At 41.8% G+C, this 21,886-nt stretch overlaps 1 protein-coding gene across 1 annotated transcript in view; it reads right to left on the bottom strand.

The window, feature by feature from the left end:
- The window catches only part of DPP6 (dipeptidyl peptidase like 6), a 547,732-nt gene extending 532,489 nt beyond the window's left edge, over positions 1 to 15,243 (bottom strand). Inside the window, exon 1 of the mRNA XM_027727817.2 lies at positions 14,668 to 15,243. Within this exon, the coding sequence (XP_027583618.1) occupies positions 14,668 to 14,724 (57 nt within the window). The 5' untranslated portion in view covers positions 14,725 to 15,243. The remainder of the gene's footprint in view (positions 1 to 14,667) is intronic.
- Between the last annotated feature and the right edge of the window lie 6,643 nt (positions 15,244 to 21,886).

Below are 21,886 nucleotides of genomic sequence, written 5' to 3'. Positions count from 1 at the left end.
TTCCAGTACCTAAAGGGAACCCACAGAAAAGCTGGAAAGGAACTTTTTACAAGGGCATGTAGTGCTAGGACAAAGCAAAATGTCTTTAAACTGAAAGAGGGTAGATGTAGGCCAGATATTAGGAAGAAATTCTTTACTGTGAGGGGGGTGAGGCACTGGAAGTTTGCCCAGAGAGGTGGTGGATGCCCCATTCCAGGAAACATTCGAGGTCAGGTTGGACTGGGCTTTGAGCAACTGATCTAGTGGAAGATGTCTCTGTTCATTGCAGGGGGGTTGGATTAGATGAGCTTTAAAGTTCCCTTCTAGCCCTTCCAAACTATTCTATGATTTTATGATTTTAAAGTTCTGAAGACTGTTGAAGTCATGTAGCTCATTGCTGATGCACCTTGGCTATTTTCAGAGTTACTGTCAGGGAATCTGACGACACTTCTGGACTTAGTTTGCAAAATTTCACATCAATACCATTGTTGAGCATCCTCTCATTATCATATGTAGTCCCCAGTTCTAACTACACAAACATTTAACTTATTTTCTTAGATTAGTACCAAGGAACACACATTTCCAGAGATATACATGGCACCAGCTATGGCCAGTGGTCTCCAGGGATGCCACTACATAACCTGAGTACAAACAGCTTCCTTCTGCCATCCAGAGGAAACATAAAGGAGTGGTTGGTTTGTTGATAGACAACTGGACTCCTTTCTTTTGCCCTTCCACAGACTGCCCTGAGGTGCCTGGGGAAGTTAAGTGGGAAATTACATGGCCTATATTTCAGGAAAGCACCCCACGGATGCCCAAAAAAACCAAATAGAAGTAAAAAAAAGACTCTATGAACAGCTCTCAAAGACCTCCCATCAGACGTAAAACAATTGTGCAGAGAACACCGAATGTCATGTTTAAATACAAAAGTGACAAAATATCTTTCAAAATCTGGTCCCTGCTGTCCTTGCTTCTTAGTTCCACTGTCTGTAAAACTGGAGTAACACTAATCTAATGTAATCCAATCCAATCCACAGCAATCAGTAGTTATCTAAAGCAAATCTCATTAGAGGTTTTGAGGAGCCAAAACATTACAGCGATGGAGCTCACAGACATATCCTAGCTGATGACTGTCTCTTCACTCCTAATCTCCTCCCTTCTGAGGATAATGTCTCTAAAACACAGTTCACTAAATTCTGGTAGTTTTGAAAATAACTTTCTAATGTGTCCGTGTTTTCCTCTAGGAGTTGATGTTTTCCCCACTGATTTTTACAATTTTTTTTCTGTCACTTTGCCATAGAATTAATTCTAAATGGAAAAATATACCTTTATACTTCTTTTAAAAGAACAACTAAATAAATAAAACCCTCTAAATGTAACAAGCCAGAGCTATCTACCAGGGAAAAAAAAAAAAGACTAAACCAGCTATATTTCCCCCAAAATAACCTTCCCGACATTTGCTTCTCTCAGAGGTCTAAATAATTTAGATCTTCTTTCCTAAATATTAAATAACTAGGGTAGAACTAAGTGCTAAGACTTAACAGTGCTAAGACTGACTGTATAACAAGAGCTGTTAGCAATATTGACACAGCCTGATTTTTCTTTACTGTCAGCCTTGTGCTGAATTATGCCCACTGAAGTTATGACAACAGGACTAAGGGAAATGTCACCATGATGGCATTAAACTCCATATTCAAGGGAGTGGAGAATGAGCCTTGGCCCTCATTTTGAATGATGAAGTAAATACCCCATCTTTAGTTCTTGGAGCAGTAAGGGGAGGGTAATCTGCTGTGCTAAAAAAAAAAGAAAAATGGTATCAACAGAAAGCAGTGTATTTTTTAACACAAGATCTCATTATTGATTAAATTTATTTGGAGCAAAATTTACAAAATGAGGCACGGCCTGAGTAGTAAATGACTAGCTAATGTTTGTAACATGCCTGACAGTGTTCCCAAAGGAACCTAAAGTCAGAGACACCGACATTGATATCTCGCTCACAATTACAGGCAAAGCATGATTTAACCTTGCCTGCTTTATCTACATCTGCCTTCTGCTCCACACAGAGATTCATAAACATTTTGTGCACTGATATGAGCATTTCTGCAATCCTTATTCACCTATTTCAAAAGAACTTGTTTGGATTGACTGGACTTTAAAAAAAAGAAAAAAAGGTATCTCCAAATTCATGTTAAGCATCCTTTTTCTGTTGGTCCAGACAACAGGCTGCCTCTCCAAGGATTCATCAAGATTGAAATGCAGACATCAATCTAAGTCTGCTGCCACAATTACCCTGAACAGAATAAACAATTTTTTTTCTGAAACCTGAATTTTAAGAAAACAGACCCAGGCTGTTTTTCCCCAAGCTCTCACTGTTGTGCCTTGTATTTTTATAGATAAATCACTCTCAGCTATGCCGATTACACTCTAGTATTCAGCCATCCATCTGGACCCACAAGAAATGTTCTGGCTCTTGGGAAATGGCAGGAAAGAATTTAATACCATAATTCTTCTCAGTTTTTCTTAGCCTCACTGACAACTAGTAACACAGTAGACAAGGCTGATGGTACAAGAGGGATGCAATTTGAGATTAGGATGTCTACATTTAGGTGTTTATATGTGTACCAGGTGTCTAAACTCCTACAATAGTCAACAGGGATCTGATAAAAAAAAGTCAATGGAATATAAGCACCAAGTCAGGGAGCAGCCAGCCCACAGCAACCTTGCAGTGAGCTTCATCACTCCCCAGACTCTGCTGACTGTGTGCCACTGAATATGATGGGAGCTTAGGTATTGCATGTCCAATTCCACTGTCTAAATGAAGATACCCAGCATCATTTGAGAGGTCCCAGTGTCTCCAAGACACATTGTTGGTGCTGGCAGACACAAGACTTGTGGTACATTCATGTCCCTGTGATACAGCAACTGGAAGAATACCTGGCACATCCCACATAGCACTAATGAGAAAAATCCTGCCCCTAAGTTACAGGTAAGCAGAAATAAGATACCTAAATATTGGTGCTGTAATCCTAAAATGAGTCCTATCCTTCAAGGATCACCTTACACTGGTTACCCAGTTAGTGCAGAGAGTGAGCTTCAGTCTTTTTGAGAACTCATTCTTTGCAATATCTCTGCAGCTCTTTGAAGGAAGTTTTTCACCTGTGCAACAACACTGGATATAAACTTTTTACTTTTCTTTCTTTTTTTTTTTGTTTTATTAATGAATTTGAAAATGTTAAAAATACATGGAATTCCATTCTTAGGAATGCTGTTATAGAGTGCTCAGGAATGCTGATACAGCGCGCAGAAACACACAGCCAAAATGTGAAGATTTGTTCATATTTACACATCAGAAAGGAGATGTCCTTCCAGACATGCTCCAGTATATCCTTTCCACTCCTCAAAACAATATCTTTTTTGGCAACCAGTATCACCTGGACTCCATGATGCTGCTGACAAGATCGTACATGCTGGCATTCAAACAACTCAATGTACAGTAGTTAACTTTTCTACCACACAATGTAAACATACACCTTTGCTTTAATAACACATTTTATCCTCTTATTTTAGTGTTTGGGTGCATCTGTGCACCTCAGCCTCTGCAAAGGACAGCTACTTCTCAGTTAAATACAGTCAGCATTCATATGAACATTGTTACAGTCGTAGTTAAATTGCTAAGTCTGGAAATAACAGTGGTAGGACCACAGTGTAATTTGCTACCTGTCTCCTAACTCTTTTCGATTTTTATTTCCAAAGCATGAGAGTATATAAGTGACAACTTCTATTGAAGAAAATATTGATTTTTTTTTTCTTCTTCTTTATGATCTCCATATCAAAATCCAAATCTAACAAGTGCTTACAAGGAAGTAAGAAAGGAGCTTTCAAGAAAGAATAAGTCATTTGTGGTAATGTCTCTACAAAGTATAATTTAAAGTGCTGGAGGCCTCATTTTTCTACAATCACTAAAATTTTAAGAACCAGGAACTATAGTTCTTCATTAGTGATTATTCAATAAACTTTATGTCTTCCTCTGAAAAAGCTTTAGAGGCAATTCTTCCATCAGCACACAAGAGGTTTAGGTATGTTACTTCTGCTGGCATTACTGGAAGTTAGGCATGGACATCCCTCCTGTGCTTCAACAAACCCAGGACAATCTTCCTCTTTCAGCTAGTCCATATCAGCTGCCATTCAGAATTCCTCTGGTGAAAAATATATGCTGTAAAATATAATGAAGCTACAGCAGGAAAGTACATGAGGAAGGATAACTGTTGGAGGTCTAGTACAATATTCTGCTGTCAAAGATAGTTTTAGTATTTTTATCATAATGCTGAGATGGTGCACAGTATTGATCACCTTCCATTAAAGTCATAAAAGGCACTGAAATTTTCTGAAAAAAAAATTATAAAAAGGTATAAAAGAGAAAAAAAACCCAAACACTTGAACTACTGCCATAAATAAACAACTTCTTTCCTCCCTTCCTCCTTGACTAATACCTTCATCAACTCCATTATGATCATGCATGGCTAGAAATTCTAGATGCAGCTTCTGAATGGCAACTTGAAATACCTTCACAAAAGCCCAAGCTGCAGTGACCAAGAGCCATCACTGCCTTTTCAGTGGCCCATGTAAAGATATCTGTGTTTCAATCCACATCAGCCCTCTGGTGCCCCTGAGCTGGATAAACAAGCAAGGCAGTTTATTTTTTTGTGCTGTAAAACCCATTATGGTCAACAACACACAGAGATAAACAAACAAACAAACAAACAAACAACACACAAGCTAATTTCCCTTAGTGTTAAAATAAGGGAAAATCAGCTGATTTTAGTCACCAAAAGTAAATTAGCATTCAGTGCCCTCCCCTGCCATAAAAAACACCCAAAACCCAACACCTAAAACAGTAGTAGCAAAGCAGGCATAGGAAGGAAGCGGGAATGAACCCTAAATGAGGGAGTGAAAGACACAGATATGCTCTGTAATACAGCTGCAGCCTTAGGGAATTCTAGCAATATCAAGACAACTCAAGTGATTAAATTTGGAATAAATCAGAAAATGCGAGGGTACAGAGCATGCAGAGAGCAGGACCTGGGAAATTAAACGGTAGTCCTGACCTGCTGGAGGAGATCTCTAACAATGAAGAGTGGCTAGACACGGAGTAAGTGACTGAAAAACTTTGGTGGCCTCTGCTGGCAGATTAATTGTGCAACGGGTGGTCAGACGAGAGGACTGGCAGTGAAGCAGTGAGGCAACACAGCGTGTCGAGGAAAATGTATTATACTGCCTGCCTTCTGTGGGCTCCAGATGCAACCCTGAGACACGTTAATCAGCACAAGAGAAGCCCCATGACAATCAGTGGCTCAGACACAGAAATGAATGCTGAGCACAGAGAATACAGAGTGAAAAATAAAGTCCTAAATATGAGGGATGACCATAAAAGCAATGAAAACATTTAAAATGAGAGTTCTTTGGTGTAGGAAGCAGTGTTATGCTCTCTGGCTGTAGAGCCTCTTGTTTAATTGAATCCCAATATGCAACTAGAGTTCCTACAGAGTGCTGCAATAGAAATAATATGATGCTAGTCCCTGCTGCTGGACCTTTCCTGGACTTGTAACCTACAAAAAACTCTCTAATCCTCCACTTAGGAGAACAGAGTTAAAGCAGTGGAAAAGGCTCTATGTAAGGTCATTATCTCACAAAATCTGACTTGAATACAGAACTGCACTAAAAATCTGCAAACACTAGGATGGTTGGCATGCTAACAGAAAGTCCAAGAAAAGTCAAAAGCCTTGAAGCACAAACTAATACATCAAAAAAAAAAAAATTATAAATCCTATGGTGTGTCTGCTGCCCTGAGTAGCAATAAATTACCAGCAGAACACATCTGTCTGCCACAATTTCAGCCTCTTCCTAGCATTCCAACTTTACATGCCATCTGCAAATAAGCAAGTCAGCTGATTTCAAAGTGTTGATGTCCTGCCCCTTTTCAACTTGCCAGCAGAGCAGAGAGGAGTCCAGTGCCCATCACCTTTGAGAGCATCCAACCCTCTCCCTGCGGCTCTCACCCAGGACAAGCCTTGACTTTGCTGCAGCCTGTTTCATTCTGCCTAGTTGAAGGCATGACACCTAGGAGGGCTGCACATGCTCTCTGTTTAAATTACCCAAGGTTCTATAATTTTAACAGCCTTCCTTCCAAGTGACCTGAAAAACTGATGTGCTCCCTTCTTATCCTCCACATGGTCCGCACTTGCAACGCAACTCTTTCTTTTGGGTACCCTTCCCTCCAAGGTCCTCTTCTGGAGCAAGGTTTGCATGTCATGGTACAGGGACTGTGCAAACTATTTCTCTCTCCATCCTATACCATTTTTCCTTCATGCCAAAGGCAAACTGGCACTATAGTTTGCTAAATTCTCAGATTTTAAGTACAGTAACATAAGGCCAATAATAAGAATGGGAACACAACTTAGTGGGTTACCAAGTTATTATCCTCCACCAAAGGGCTCATATTCCATGCAGGGGAAGTGCTCATCCTTGCTTCTACCAATAAGAAACTAGAGCAAGGGTAGAATATTTATTCTGAGTTTACGTTAGATCACCAAGACCATGCTTACACTGGGAAGTTAAAAGCAGGTTGAAGAACATTCTCCTGATGGCAGAAGTGTCTGGTCTTGAAAATCAACTATGACCTATGATAAAAATGTGAAAATGTAAAGCCTAAACCACTCAGGCAGTATCCCAGTGTAAATCAGGGCTTAATCCAGGAATCAGGACATTCTCCTCAAGTGCTAGCACAAATCTTTTAGCCAAACTTTGTTTATGGCAATGCCATGAAATGTAAATTGTCCTTAACTATACCCAGGTGGTCAGTCAGTGCTACCTGATAATCAAACTATTTCATTGATAAAAAAATAAAAAATCCCAGCATGTCAATCTGCTTATTTTAAAACCAGCATAAAAATCCCCAGTATACTGTAAAGATCATAGACATCAAACTCTCCACAATAGGCATGGGAAAAATGCATGAAAATAAAGAAAAGCACTAAATAAATAAATGAATGAAAACAAATTACTTTCCTCGGTTTCCTTAACAGCGTTAATATAGAAATAAGCCAAATCCATTCTACTGAACAAGAAATCGAGTCTGGAGATAATCCCTTTTCTTCTTTTTTTTTCTGTAGCCTAGATGTCCTTTGTACTCCCATTGAAGTCGTGGCTTCAAGTGATCCACACAGCACTCACAGCATGATATTATATCTCTTTTATTGGGAAACACAATCATCGAAATGCTAAAATAAATCTTCTTCCTATTATTTGATTCAAGCATTAAAGTATTGAAGTGGCTAAGCTAATTTATTTTGATTATCAGCCCATTAGTCTTGGTATTATAAATTAACCCCACAATTTGGACAGAGCTTCCAGCTATCTAATGTCTGAAAACCCGATTTCATTTAAGAACATATCGTGCTAAGATTTATTTTGGAAATTTCAATTAATCAGTTCTGGTCAATAAAAAGTTAACATAAAATGGTTTGCTGTTAAATGGCATTGGCACTCACACATTTACTCTGTCCTACGCCAGTTAAAAAGCCATTGCAGGTTCCCAGTTATAGCGCTCAGAGCTCCGGCTGCATTTTTAAAGCACCAACTGTTAGTTAATTTTGTTAGCATAAACACCCAATAAAATTTTATGGTGTGTTCAGCTCTCATTAAAGATGAAAAACAGCAGCAGAGAGCAGCACCCACAAATAAACTGGGAGCTTGATGGTTCTGTTGTCGCTGATGCCCAGAACTCATTCAGATTCAGGGCTCAGGGCTCCCTGTGCCTGAGGATACTGCAGGGACATGGAGCATGAAATCCCACACACCACTGGAAACCCCTGGAGCTCTACACAGCCCTGCCATAACACTCCCAGTGAATATTTAATGGAGACAGAACGGTCTTTCTCCAGCCCCTAAAATAATAGTTATTCTAAGCAAAGTACTCCCTTGCTGGTGCCCACCTGCACAATGCTACAAAACCCATGGTTCCTTTTGCTCCCCATCTCCCAAAATACTCTAGACATGATGTTTCATCAACACCAGGACTAGAGGAGTCTGCTCTTCCCCAGATTGCATCTTGTGGTTAGATTCCCTCCAGTCAGGGAAAGCATCACCTCTGCCAGGAGGTTTTTTGATTACTCAGGGCATTTATAAAATCATCCTGGCCATCTCCCTTTGCCTTCCCATCCTTCAAAGGGGTGTTTGGGCTTTCCACTGAAATTTCTAGTCTTGACCTGCCATCATTCTTCTTGCAAAATTTCGTGCTAAGGGGAACTTTACAAGACAGCTGACACGGACAGTCCCAGGAAGCACTCAAGGGAACATGGCTGGAATTAACTGCCAAAAGCCATCAGTTTTACAGGTAGAATTATAGAGAAAGCAGATTTCACTGTCTGAAATAGTAAAAAGATCGAGTCAAGAACTTCCCACAGCCATTACTCCTAAAATTCTTAAGGCTGGGTTGCTTAAGGCCTCAGAAATTTCTAAAATCACCTTTCCATTTACTATAACAGAAGCAAAACTTCTCTCACTAGACATAGCACCCATACCACATACTGTCAACTGAAAACTTACAGTTTACAGGAAAGACAGAGAACATGATAAAAATCAGTTTCAAACACTTCCCCTTAAGTCTCATGGCATTTTTCTTGATTTAGAGTTCACCATTCAAAGTTCTGACAGGTTTTGCCTGTGCAGCTTTGTGAAAGTTCCTCCCAAGGGACAGAGAAGATAGAGGACTGACACAAACCGGTGCAGGGGAAAGAGCTAAATCAACACTGCACAGTCCCACTCCATGTGCAAAATGAAACCTCATTCCATAAAGGGCCAAGCCAACACCTGGCTTCCTAATGGACAGAAGACCCAAATCTACAGTTTTCTCCCCCTTCTTTGCCCACAGCTTTTTCCTGATGACATTTACCCTGGGCAAAGGTTAACATGCTTCATAGGGAGGGATATGCTGGTGGGATGTCAGAAGCATATGCTGATGAGCCAGATGACACTTAAATGGACAGTGATTAGTATCGCTTTATTTTCCATGGCAGACAAGCTCAACTTCAGTCTATCATCTCTACCTAGTCTGAAATATTCACAGAATTTGGGATCATTATTACTGTGTTGAGCTTGGTAGGTTTGATGGTTTACTCCCAGCACTTTACTTCCCTGCCTGTAAAACCAGAGTAATTCTACCATTCTCCCAGCTTTTTGCTTCTTATTTTCAGCTTAAACCATAACACTCTGAAGGCCAAGGCATTTCTGTCTGTATGGGGCTACAGCATCCAGCAAGACTGGGTCTTGTTCTTGTCTGGGGCTTTCATGCAATGCTGTATTAGACTACTCTGAAAGGCTGATGTTTTGAGATGGAAGTGTACTTTCTAAGAGACTGCCCTCTGAGCGAGGCTGGATTTTGAAGGTAGCTGAGTGATCATGTTTTAAAGCCCCGGCAGCTACATAGAGTCCTACTTTACTACTTATTAGGTGGGGAAGTCAACCTTGCATTCCCACTAGAGCATTAAAATTGGACAACTTGAAAATACACTGCTTAGCTGTGCCCATACATGGTAACTTACCACTTACAGTAAAATACAACGTGCAAGTAAAGCTGAACTCGTTTCCGCTTCAGCAATAATACAGAGGAGCCAACACAGCTTCCTTATCTTAATTTTCCACATCCAAGAGTCATAGAAATGCTGTGGCTCTATTGCCTCCATAACTTTGGAGGTATTGAATCTCTCTGTAATTAAACCAACATAAGTAAGTAGTAATTCAATTGAAATTAGTGGAATTCACATGAGGAGAATAGTTCATGTAAAAGAGAAGATAATTAGATTTGCCCAGTGTAGATGCAATAATCTCTTATTAATCATGTAGGGAATAAACCACTATAAAAACAAACTCTCTCATATCCTGTTGAAAGGACATTATGGACCCGTTGGCCACAGCTGTACAAACGTTGCACTGTCCCTTTAGATCAGGGCAGCTAGGAACACCCTACATCAGCAATTTGTTCTTATAGGTTAACATTGTTCTTTTCAAAACAATGAGACAGCAGTCGGGGGTACAATCAAACCCACATTTCCAGTTCAACTTAATAGAGTGTGCAACAAAGACATTACATTACTGCACCGAGTTGTTTTCATACCTACGTTCCTACATATTAATATTGCTAATTAGGACAATTGTTTCTCCTTTGAAAGTAAGGAAAAAATAATCTGTCCAAGTGATTTGATATTATCATTGAGCATTCATTATTGCTGATTAAAAGTCGGGTTACAGTTATTCAGGAGGATGTTCTAACCTCGAGACTGATTCAACAAGCTTTTCTTAATGCTTATGTGATTAACTCTGAGAGAGAAAAGGTGGTTGCTTACTGTGTGCTACAGTCCAAAATGTGTCCTCTGTTGACACCAACAAAATCCAAGATGGAAACATTATTTGCTCAGGTTTAACTCAGCATTGTCTCATTTTACCATACAGCCTGAGTGACTCTCATCACTCCTGGTGAGACAGGACAACAGTCATCTGCCACCCACACACCAGGATTGGAATCAGGAAGAGGTTAAAGCCTGGATTCACAAAATAAAGATTTAAATGTCTAGTAAAACATCAGTGCAACTTAGGTAGTAAAATGACTGCATTACCCTCAAAACGCATTAGCTATTTGGGTACTCATCAGTGGTGAGCTGCTGGGGCCATGAGCTGCATGTGAGTGTGTGGCAAAGGAGTTGGACTGACATCTCACAGGACAAGGGGGCTTGGGTTTGGAAGACCTGATCCAGAAGACATTGAGCATGTCCAAGACTGAGCTGCACACAAAACATCTAAAACAGCTACAACGATTAAAAAATATGGTCAGAGACAAGTAGGAAGGGACTGAATAGCAGCAGAGTTGTGCCAACCAGCATGTCCTAATGTACTGCTGAGGTTGCTGTACAGAGCTCGGGGTTTAGATCAGACCCTCCAAATCGTGCATGTCAGCCAACAGTTTGGCTAAAGGTGTTTTCATCTAAAATAGACAATGCTACCCCTCTCCTCAGGAGACACTGTGGGTTTCTGTCTTTCCCCATCCAAAGAACAGCCCTGAATTCTGCTCTGGCCCCTCTCCAAAAGGAGAGATGGGAGGACTCCCGCTGTGGAGCAGCATATCTCCTTCTGAGTACCACAGTCCCCAGAAGAATGGAAGCTGGTGGGTCTCTGAATCCTCACCAACACTTAAAAGACAGAAGATCCACAAATCCCACTCCATGGGACACCTCCTTGCACACTGTACCTGGATAAAGGACACCAAATACAGTGTGTTTCTAAAGAAAGAAATTACCCCCAATATTTTCCATAGATTTTCCTCCCTGAAGACAGACGAAACTAGGAGTCCCAACCTGAAACAAAGTGCCTTCTCACATCATCACATCATCTTCCTTGGTACTAGTTTAAGAAAAGAAGCTAAATTTGAGACACAATTTCTGTGCCTTGCAAAGGGGTGGGGGTCTGGACTGCTGAATAAAAGCCAAAAGCCAGGAGCTGCAACATGCAGTGATAAAAAGCCTGAGTCCCCACAGAGAGTTAGCCCTCATTGATTCCTTCAAGAAATCTGTAGAAATGTGACAGCTTGGAACTGACCCCAAAATTTTTATGCCAGAATCGGAATGACTTTCCAATAATGTGCATTTTCTTAACCAGAGTTGCAGCCTGCTCCCAGCCCACACAAGAGAGGTGGGTGGTTTTTTACAGACTCAGTGGCTGTAGGGCTCACTACCCCAACCACCCAAACACATCAGAAATCTTCCTGGGATGCAGCTTTTCATTACAGCATTGGGGTGAATCCTCTTGCCTTCCTCCCACAAATTGTCTTAGGAAAGGCAATGGGATTAGTCACAGGCAGGAAAAAATGAGCATTAGAAGCTGTATGTACACAAACTATTTCTCAAAAATAGTTCTCTCTAGACAATAAATCACAGTCTTCCAATAGCACTCACAAGTGTCTTAGAGCTAGATTTTGGTTAAAAACAGCTAAAAAAGTTACACAGAAATGTCAAAAATATACACACATTTTGGTGGGCACGCGTTGTTAGCATTTGAATTTACAATCAAGCTATCTACTTCAAGGTTTTAATTGTATCCCTCCTTTAAAATGCTACCTCCCTTCCTCACCACAACTGAGCAAAGCTGCAAATCTTGCAAAAGAAATGTGAAGTCTAAGTGCCCATTGCCCAGCAAGAGGGAAGCTCAGAAGAAGCCAGGAAGAACAGTGACCTTGCCTCAGCGAGCTGGCATTGCTATTTGAGTTGACACAACACAACAAGTGATTCTTTTTGGAGGAGAAAACCCCTAACAAGTTGTTTCATGAGCAGTGAAAACAACAGTGTTCGATTTATGATGAAATAGTCGCCCAACATGCTCCCTCTTGCAAAGACCCCAAGCCCTCACCCACGGCTGTCTCTTTCCCAGCATTAACTTTCTGGAAGTTCTGCAGGTTCCTTTTGTGCTCATTCCTTTCCCCATTCCCTCACAACCTTTTCACATCCTGTGATGGGCAAAGGACAGTCCCTGATGCAGCAACAGCCACATGTAGACTGGGGTGCTGGGACAGGGTGAGTACAGGAGAGATGGGCAGATTTCTCCCTGCTTCTTCCTCTGCTCAGGTATCAAATAGTCCTTCTTCTCTATTAAGCTGTTGATTTCCATGACACTTGTAGCAAGCTGACATTTGCAACACTTCTGTTGCTCTGTCAGTTTTGGTTAAAATTGACTGAGTTCAAAAATCAGGAGATTAGGAAAGTCGGGTAAGTCCTGTTTGTGGTTCTGTTGTTTTATTTTTCGTTGGGGTTTGGTTTGTTTGTCATTCAGAAAAAAAAAAAAACCCAAACAAAACAGATATTTAATGTCTCACAAGCATTTCTGTGCTATTTAAGTCAGTGTCACAAAACAACTTGACTGTTCTGCCTTTTGTCTACATCATCACAGGTCTCTTACCAATCAGTTACTTGATTTTTCAGCCCCATTTGATAAACTCTCGTTTCTGAATTCTGCAAGATTTCCTCGCAACTAAGTCAGTCATGCATGGAGTTTTCTGTGTTTTAATTAAAACCTGAAACCATCAATCATGTCAATATTCTGGCTTGAAAAAATATATTTATTTCCCCTGGAAAAAATATCCACATTGTACAGCACTTGAAAGTGAGACAAAGATGCCTTCAAGGCAAATACAAATGTATCAATTATCATGTGCTAAGAATATATGCATTTGAGACCCACCTCTTCCTTCTGCACTAAAGTGTTAGGTCAGCAGCTTGATACAATAAATTATTACTGATATGCAATAACCTTAGCTGTTCAACCCAAAACTCAAAATCAGAAAGTGCAAAGAAAGGAGGCCCAATATGGAAATTACAGGCAAGATCCATAGAGGACCTTTAATTTAAGGCCCTTGAATTATGCAAAGAGCTTATGTAGGGGTTCAACTTCAAATATATGATTAGTCATGGAGCTAAGTAAATAATTTCAGCAGACTCATCTAATCTGTTTGTTTACTTCCACAGCCCTCATCATGTTGCATCTTTTAATACTCACATAGCCTTATGATTAGTGGGTTTAATCCTAAAAAGACCATAGGAGTAAAAACTGTATTCGCTTTACAGAAGGGGAGATATGAGGTAAATCTGTGTACCTAAGAGTTTGTGGACTCAGGTCTGCACTGACTAGACATGAAGTACACAACCAATTGAGCAGCAGCACCAACATTTCAAACACCGTGACATCAAGTCTAAAGGACGGAACAGGACGCCAAATATTAAGAAGTAAAATTTAAAAAAAAAAAAGAGAAGTTAGTACAGTACCATTTCTGGTGAAAGGTAAATTTTGCATTTCTTTAAGACGCATCCCATTAGCTGTTATAGAATCATATCTTTTTACAAAATGCTAGCCTCAAAAAGCACATGAGATCTTGAAGGGGGGGGGGTGTCCACCATAACACGGAAACATAAAACACTGAGAAACACTTCAAAGAGTTGCAGAAGAACAACATCAACACAGTTGCCTACAAGAGGGCACACCGATACACTGCAGTATAAACTAGTTGTGCACATGTAAGGGCCACGGTCACTGCTACCTAATAAAGGTTACTGCAAATTTGACCTGGATCATTTAATTTCTGTTGAATTCAGCAGAGTGCATAATAAGGTGTTTTATCCCAGTTATTTATTTTTAATGCTGCCCATGCAAACATACCACGGCAAGAAGTAAAAGCAGCAGACAAAGCTGTACCTGATCCCACGCTACACATCAGCACCTTCAAAGCATTTTATCCCGTTTGAAGCAGATGTGCGAGTTCGAACCGTTCCAGCACTTGATGCTGCGAGGCCACAGCACCCTGAGCGCCCAGTCCAACACCCTCCCCCGAGTCGCAGCTCGAAGGGGTCACCCCTGCGCGGCGGGACCGGGAGCGATCCCTACCCCAGCACCCTGCGGAGACGCGACTGCACATCCCGGGCGGCGGCGGGAGCCAGGGAGAGATGCTGAACTTCTCGAAGTGATGGGCTAGCGGGAAGCGCAGGGGCTGCTGCCCGGGGCCGGGGCGGGGGGACACGCTCTCAGCTACAGGTTTAGGGACCGGGAGCCGCGGAGGGGGGACCGGGCACCCCACGGAGCCCCGGTCGGGCTTACCTTGGAGCCCTTCCCGGAGCAGCGGACGTGGTTGCTCACCCCGGCCGTCTGGTTCATGCTGGCGCTGGCGGGCGGGCTGGAAAGTTGGGGTCCGGGCACGACACTCCGAGGAGCGGCGGCGGGGGGATGGCAGCAGGCAGGGTAGGGCGGGCTGCTCCCGCACCGGGACTCTGCCCCCGCACCGAGACTCTGCCCCCGTCCGCCGGGGTCTGCTCGTCGCCGGCGCTCCCCGCTTCCCGGCTCCAAAAAAAACACCCCAAACACCCCCGCCCGCGGCCCCGGCACCGCTTTCCTCCCCCGCCCTCCAAGGCAGAGGCGAGGCGAGCCCTGTTCTGCCCGCCCCCCGCGCTCCGAGGCGGCCGCGGCGGCGGGGAGGGTTCGCTCGGCTGCGCTCGGCTCCGCTCCGCTCCCGGCGGGACGCGCCGTCCGTCCCACACCGCGCTGGTCCCGCAGCCCGGGCTTGTCCCAGGCGGCTCCCACTCCTTCCGTATTATTTTGTTTAATCCCCTTCCCCCGGCGTGGGCAGTGGGAAATCGCGTTAAAGCTGCCGAGGTTTCCCCCAGGGCTGGGTTTTGACCCGATCGGGGTACTGAGTACAGCTCTTTCCAGTGAAATAAATGCTAGGTTGCGTTTTGATTGACAGATGTTTCTTTACTACCAAGCTGCAGGATTTGGGTCTTACTTTTTTTACATAATTCCTTTTCCAGGTGTGCTTGAGTTCAGTGTTCAGGTCCTGGCTTTTTTGTTTGTTTGTTTTTCATTTTCGTGCAGAAGCAATTCTGCTTTGCTGGTAAAAATTTAGTGATTAATCTGTGGGGGCTTTTTTAAGCATACAAACATAAAAAATCCACGTAATTTCATTATCAAGATATGTTTTCCTATCCCCGTTCTACCCCTCCACTTCAGCCCATAAGGCCATACACTGCCCCCTCTTTTCTTGCAACAAAAACTTTGTGAAATTCAGTTCTCAGAGTAGCAAAAGAAGAAACCCAAACAAACGAAAAGCCCAACACACAGTACTTTCAAGTAAGAAGATCAGAATAGTCAAGGCTAAAAGCATCTACTTCATCTTACCAATTTTTTTTCCTTTGGGATTAATCTACCAGAATAGATTGTTTCAAGTATTGTGTTATATTCCTACAGCATACTTTAAAACCTTTAAATAAATAAAATCCTTTCTGGATGCTGCTTCTTTTTCATTTAAGAACAGAAATGGTTGTTTGTCATGCACCAGAACCAATACTGCTTTGGAGAAGCCCAACTCCTTCATTTTTGAAGTGCACACATCCCATCACATCTTTAACTGGCTGTATCTTCCAGCTATGTGGCTAAAATGAATTTAGGGAGACTGCCATGGAGGCAGCAGAATAAAGTGTAGCTAGAAGGTAAACTTGGTTAGAGCCATGTGGTTTCAGCTCTGAGGCAGGAGAGAGGACCCAAAGCCACCATGTGTTGTCAAACATCCCTCCCCATCAGCAGCACACACTGACTTTGAGAGAATAGAAACCATCCAAAAACTTGTTTGATAAGAGAACCAAGTCCCTCAGGGAACAAACCACCTTTTCAGGGGCAATCCTTCCTCTCCAAGCAGCTCTCTTGTTGTAATGACCACACTCTGATCCTTAATCTTGCAATGTCTGCTCCCCTTTAGCTCAGAGTGCTGCCAGTATGTCCTCCTCAGGGGCAAGTGTCCCACCAACCTCCATGAGCAGTGGCTGTTGGCACCCTGGCTGGGCTATCCAGCATGCTCACCCCAGATACCACATTATTACTATTCCCTGTTCCAGCCCTCCAGTGGCTTTTAGTTTTTTGTAGTAATTAAGATTTGAAGTTTACTGCTCCGCCTGCTCTGTTCAAGTGGCTTGGTTTTCATATCTTCCCAAGCAAAATGTCTGCTAATAAATCCAGTTACAGACTTTGAGTTGTGTGTTTGATGGGCCCTGGTAGCATTATATTCTCTCAGCATGGTTTGTTGCACAGAGACATGCAGAAGTCCCTGGATTTGTTTGCAGTTGTACAAGCAAGCAGAACAAATTTGGGGGGGGGGGGGAAGAGATGGGCAAGCAAATTTGCCCTAAGAGATTTAAAATCCATGACAAACCCTTCTGGCCCCTACATGGAGCAGGTTAAAAATTTGTACTCTTATTGTTCTTTCTGGCACAACAAATTCTTTACATTACATGGACTGATCATGGGAATGTTGTCCCATGCTGGTTTATCAGTTTTGTCCTGGAGCAAAGCAGAAGACACCACTCCCCTATCCCTTCCAAGGAGCAGCCCCCTCTCTATTCTGCAGCTAGTCTGTTAGAGTAGGCAGGGAGTCTATTTTCACTATAGGCACATTTTGTCTTATGCCCTGGCAAAAAAAGAGACTGGGAGAATCTCCTGCTCACTCTCATTTTTCCATTTAATGCCTGCCCCACTCATGGAAATCTCCATTCTTCCCTAAATCCAAAGCAAACCTTACTGCACTGGACTTCCCTTCTATGCAGGAAAGAGCTGCTTCCAACTGAGATAGCAGGGAGACCTCATAGGAAAAGGCTTTTGCTTTCAAAAATGTGAGTAAGCATGTTGATGTTCACTAACCCCTGAAAGGAGACTGCTGAATGCATAGTGGAAGAGACGACTTTGAAATCTGAGAGAAATTCATTCAATTCCAAACTCTGCTAAGACCTCTCTATATGATCCTGGGATTAAAACCACCACCACTCTTCTCTGTCCTTCCTTGCTCCTCCTGCACTGAGGGAGGTCCCACCTCTGCCCACCTACTTCCAGCTTCCCTAAAGCAGAACATACTTGTGCAGAATTCCGGAGTCCAGCACCACTTGGCCCTTATTTCAGTGAAGGCCCCTAATTCCTGCAGAAAACCAACTGTGAAATCATTAGAGTCTGTTGTTTTTTAAACTGGAGTGGCTTATATATCTAGAAAAGAACATACAATGCCACAAACAGCACAAAGTTTTCCAGTACCTGTGAGAAAAGTAAGTGATTTATAGATTAGTATTCGTAGACTGTTCAGTGGAGTGTGAAGAAACAACAATATACTGTCATATAAGCTGTATCATATAAACATCCCTTGGCATTTTACACTTTGAAAAGGATTATACATAAGCTCAGCCAAGATCAGTATTAAAAAGGAATCTCAGTCATAGTTTTGGGGAACATTTAGTAATCTGTCTTTGGAGCTGAGCTAAAGCTATGCAAAATGAATGAAAGGAAATCCATGCAATTATGATATAAGATTTAAAAACAAAACAAAATTCTAAAGCTAAAAGTACGTCCTAAAATTTAATAATGTGTCAAAGACTTTTTGAGTTCTTCAAATTCATGCTTCACAGAAGAACTCCATAAAGTTGAGAAAAAAATCAAAAGTGAAATCAAGAGCTTTACATATTTATCTTGACTCAAAAAGTTGAGTCTTTTGGAGGAATATCCAGTGTAACAAATCCCGAAGATAAAACACCAGGACTGCCAAGACTGTTAAATTCATCTAGTTTCAAGTTCCAACTTAGATTTAGATGAGGACCTTTGAAATATCTCACAATGTTTTTAAGTCCTTCCCAGGAGCCTGTTTTGATCTAAATTTAAGCTGTCTGGGGCATGGTAACACTGCTCTGTGAACTCCAGGGGTTTTCAGGTTTTCACAATAAGACGGCAAAGACACAACATGACTTCCTTCTCCAATATTTTCAGTAGGAAGCTGACTGAGGTAGTCCAACACTTCATCACAGCAATTTTTGACATCAGTTGTGACATAACCAGAAAAGTGCATCTGTTTTGTACAGATCAAAGCCACAGTACAGGACCACAGAAACTAAAATGTGAACTGGCACTTTTGCAGAGGTCAAAGCATTGCAGAAATCACCAAGGTTCACCTTGCTCTCCACCTCAGAAATGTGATTAAAAGCCTGGTTTAAGGAAAACACTCTGAAAGATCAGTAGTAAACAAGCAGAGAGTGCAGAGAAGCCAAGAGCACAAGAGACGAGGAGGATGTGAAAATTGAGACCATGGAGTGCTAAAGAACACAATTCTAAAAATCAATGCAATGATGGATCAGGAACGAATGCAAAAAGCACAGCACGGGAAGGCTATAATTAGATGATTTAGTCATAGCCAGGAGCCTGACTGAGCTTTCTGAATCCACTCAAGTGGACACAGTTAATGCAGAGTTTGGTTTGATTGTTACAGTTCTTCTCATGACAGCAACACAGAGGAGGCTCACAGTATCTTTTAGTCTCTATTACAGCAATATAGGTAAAAACCCACCAGTACACACAAAGGTCTCTCACACTATGGAAAAGTGATGCCTGCAGACAAGGCTGAGCATCTCCTACTGCAGCTGTGCTTCTAGGACCACTGGCATGGACTCAGCAAAATGCTGGAAAGCAGGAATAACCCCAGCAGCACTTGGATCTGCTCTGTCCACACTGTGTTCAGTGGCTCTGCAGTGAGACTGCAAAGAGACTGTCTCCACTCGCACTTTCCTTTCATTACTTCCGCAGTGGAGGTTAATCAAAGCTAAGGTAATGATGGGGAAAATGCCAGTGTAGAGGACATTAGAGAGTGTTAAACCTCCCTAGAACAGAGACATCTCTGTAGACTTCCAGGTTTGTGAATAGGCAGGGGAAAAAAGGTATTTTGAGTTTCCCAAAACCTTCATCACAAAGAATAATCTTTGCTCAGCAGACCCTATGAGGGCATATCTCTGCTGACCGTAACAGGGTGAATATCCAAACTGCTGCTGCCAGAACAGAGCCCAGCTTGGTCCAACATCCTTCCCCCAAGAAGGAAGAATTTCAGTTCTGTGCTTTCAGAGCCAGCTCATGGCATCTCCACAGACTCCTGCAGGCTGCAGCACTGAATGGTAGCAAAACCACTCCTGAAAGAAGTTGACACAGTGAGAATCTGAGAAGTGCACGAGAGCCAAAAAACTCCTAACTTTTCTGATCTTGTTCCCCTAGTGCACTCACAGTAGCTCTCCCCTTGGACAAGTCCATCCTGTATACAGGATCATTTGGATCTCACACAGTTGTCACAATTTCAGTCATGACAGCCCAGACATCACAAACTAAAGCTTTTTTTTCAGATGGATTCATTAGTTGTCATTTTTCAATCATCAAAGAATTAATGGAATTGCATTATATGTTATTCTCTGCCTCTAACCTTACAATCAAAACCAGTTACATTTTCCGATTCTTCTTTCACCTGACCTGTTGTTCCCACAACACGTGATGACAAAAGGCGGCTTAAAAAACAAGTAATGATTAAGTCCACAGATGCCAGACTCCTTCAATCTCCCACAGGATTCCCCAAGCATTTCCCTGCCTACTTATCCCCCTCTTAAAATTGAGGAGGAAGTGCCACCTCAAACAATTGAGCACAAGCATGGGATCTAGGATCCAAGCTTTGCTTTTGGCTCAGATGCTGATCCACTGAGTCCTTTCAGCTCCTTGGATCATCCACATTTTTTTCCAGCTGAAGCAGCTGCTCTAAGACCCTTGGAGTACGGACAACCTGCTAGATTTGGTAAAGGACTTTAGTGGAAGCAAAACACCCAAGTCAGTTAGAAAACAGCCAACCTTGCTTTTGTATTTTGTAGGTCCCACAGTCTCCTGAAGTCACTGTGTACCACGATTGTCTAGAAAGCCCCAGTTGAGATACTCAACTTGCATCCTTTGAAAGCCACAAACTTGCTCAGCAGAAAAATCTGGGTTTACAAAGCTGGAGAGCACATGTCCAAGGTGAACATCTGCAGTTCTGGTGCTAAGGGTTTTCTTTAGTATCTCTGGGGTTTGTGCCTGCTTCTGGAACTGCATTATATTTTATATTATCGCAGCTGCTGGATAAGCAGTTCTTTGGCCAGATGCATGAACACTCCCAGGTGAATGCTCTAACTATTAGAAGTGCTTTAAGCATGGCATTATTAAGTAATAATTTACTCATTCCATTTAGTCTACGAGGTCTCCTTATTGAGGAATGTTATTCATCAGTACCACTCTAGCTCTCACTCTAATTTATTTATACTTAATGGCCTTTCAAAGACATCTCTCCACATTACTTTCAGGCACCAGAATATATATGGGATATTAAATCACATCATGATACATGACATGTTACAAAAATATTGCATAATTTATATAGATTATAAACATAAGAAAAATCATCCAATAAACTCTGCCATCAAATGTTCTTCAGGGTAGATTAAGGCTACACGAGGCCTTTTAATTTAATATATCAGAGAAATAATTTTATTCAAATCTCACCTTTGCAGATGAAGCAAGCTGTGTGAAGCAGGTGAAAGACTGGCATATCTGCACTGAAAATGAAGGGCATCTATCTACATAAAGTTCTAGGGCTACCTTCCAAAGGATGAGGGGGTTTTCTGCAGTGATACCATAATCCTGCTCACCATGTGATGGTGCAATATTTTGGTCATGCCTGAGCTGTGTGACACATTCAAAGGTCATTGCTGACGCCTGTGCTGGTCACCACTTATAGGTTTTGAAAATTAAGGTCGCTTTTGACAGCTGCCAAACAATGTACAAAGTCCATGCCAATTTAAAAAAAACAACAAACCAAACCAAACCAAAAAAATGGTTTACTAGATACCTAAGTTTCTCTTTAGAGCAAACTGAAGGAATATTTTTTTTTTACTTAGAAAGATCTTCGAAACATGAAATTTTTCAGAAGAAAAAAAAGAATTAAAATTTTAGGATCAAAAAAAAAAAAAAAAGAAATGTGGTTGGAATTTCTGTCACAGAATTGCTCGTGGGAGCAGTAATTCAAGTCCATTTCCCTGGACTTCTCAGTTGCTCTTCACCTCTCATGTTGCAGAACAGTTGTCTTTTGGAGAAGAAGCAGAAAACCCAGCATGGAGTCTGGGTTCCTCGGTGGATCTTGAACATCAGAGAAGGATAAGGAGACCTGGATCCACTAAATTAGAATTTTTGCAAGGGCTAACAATATTTTAAACTCAAAACATTAAAACTTTCCAGCAAAAAATATTAAATTCTTTCCCTACATCTTAAGAAAAGAGTTGAGTTTTTTTATTTGAGGAGGTGAGGAAATCCACATTGCCCTTACTGGGATGAAAACACAGTATTTTTCAATGGTCAATTCTGATGGAAAATTCCCAAGCAGCCTTAGTTTTTATTTTTGTTCTGTGTGAACTACTTTTTAGCACGAAGGATGTGCAACACAGACACACAGCATCCCCGA

This window comes from Pipra filicauda, unplaced genomic scaffold (assembly GCF_003945595.2).
Source record: "Pipra filicauda isolate LSUMZ 115617 unplaced genomic scaffold, ASM394559v2 scaffold1_size10287979_pilon, whole genome shotgun sequence".
NCBI lineage: Eukaryota > Metazoa > Chordata > Aves > Passeriformes > Pipridae > Pipra > Pipra filicauda.
Note: the sequence above shows the minus strand (reverse complement) of the source record. Positions and strands in the feature narration are given on the sequence as shown.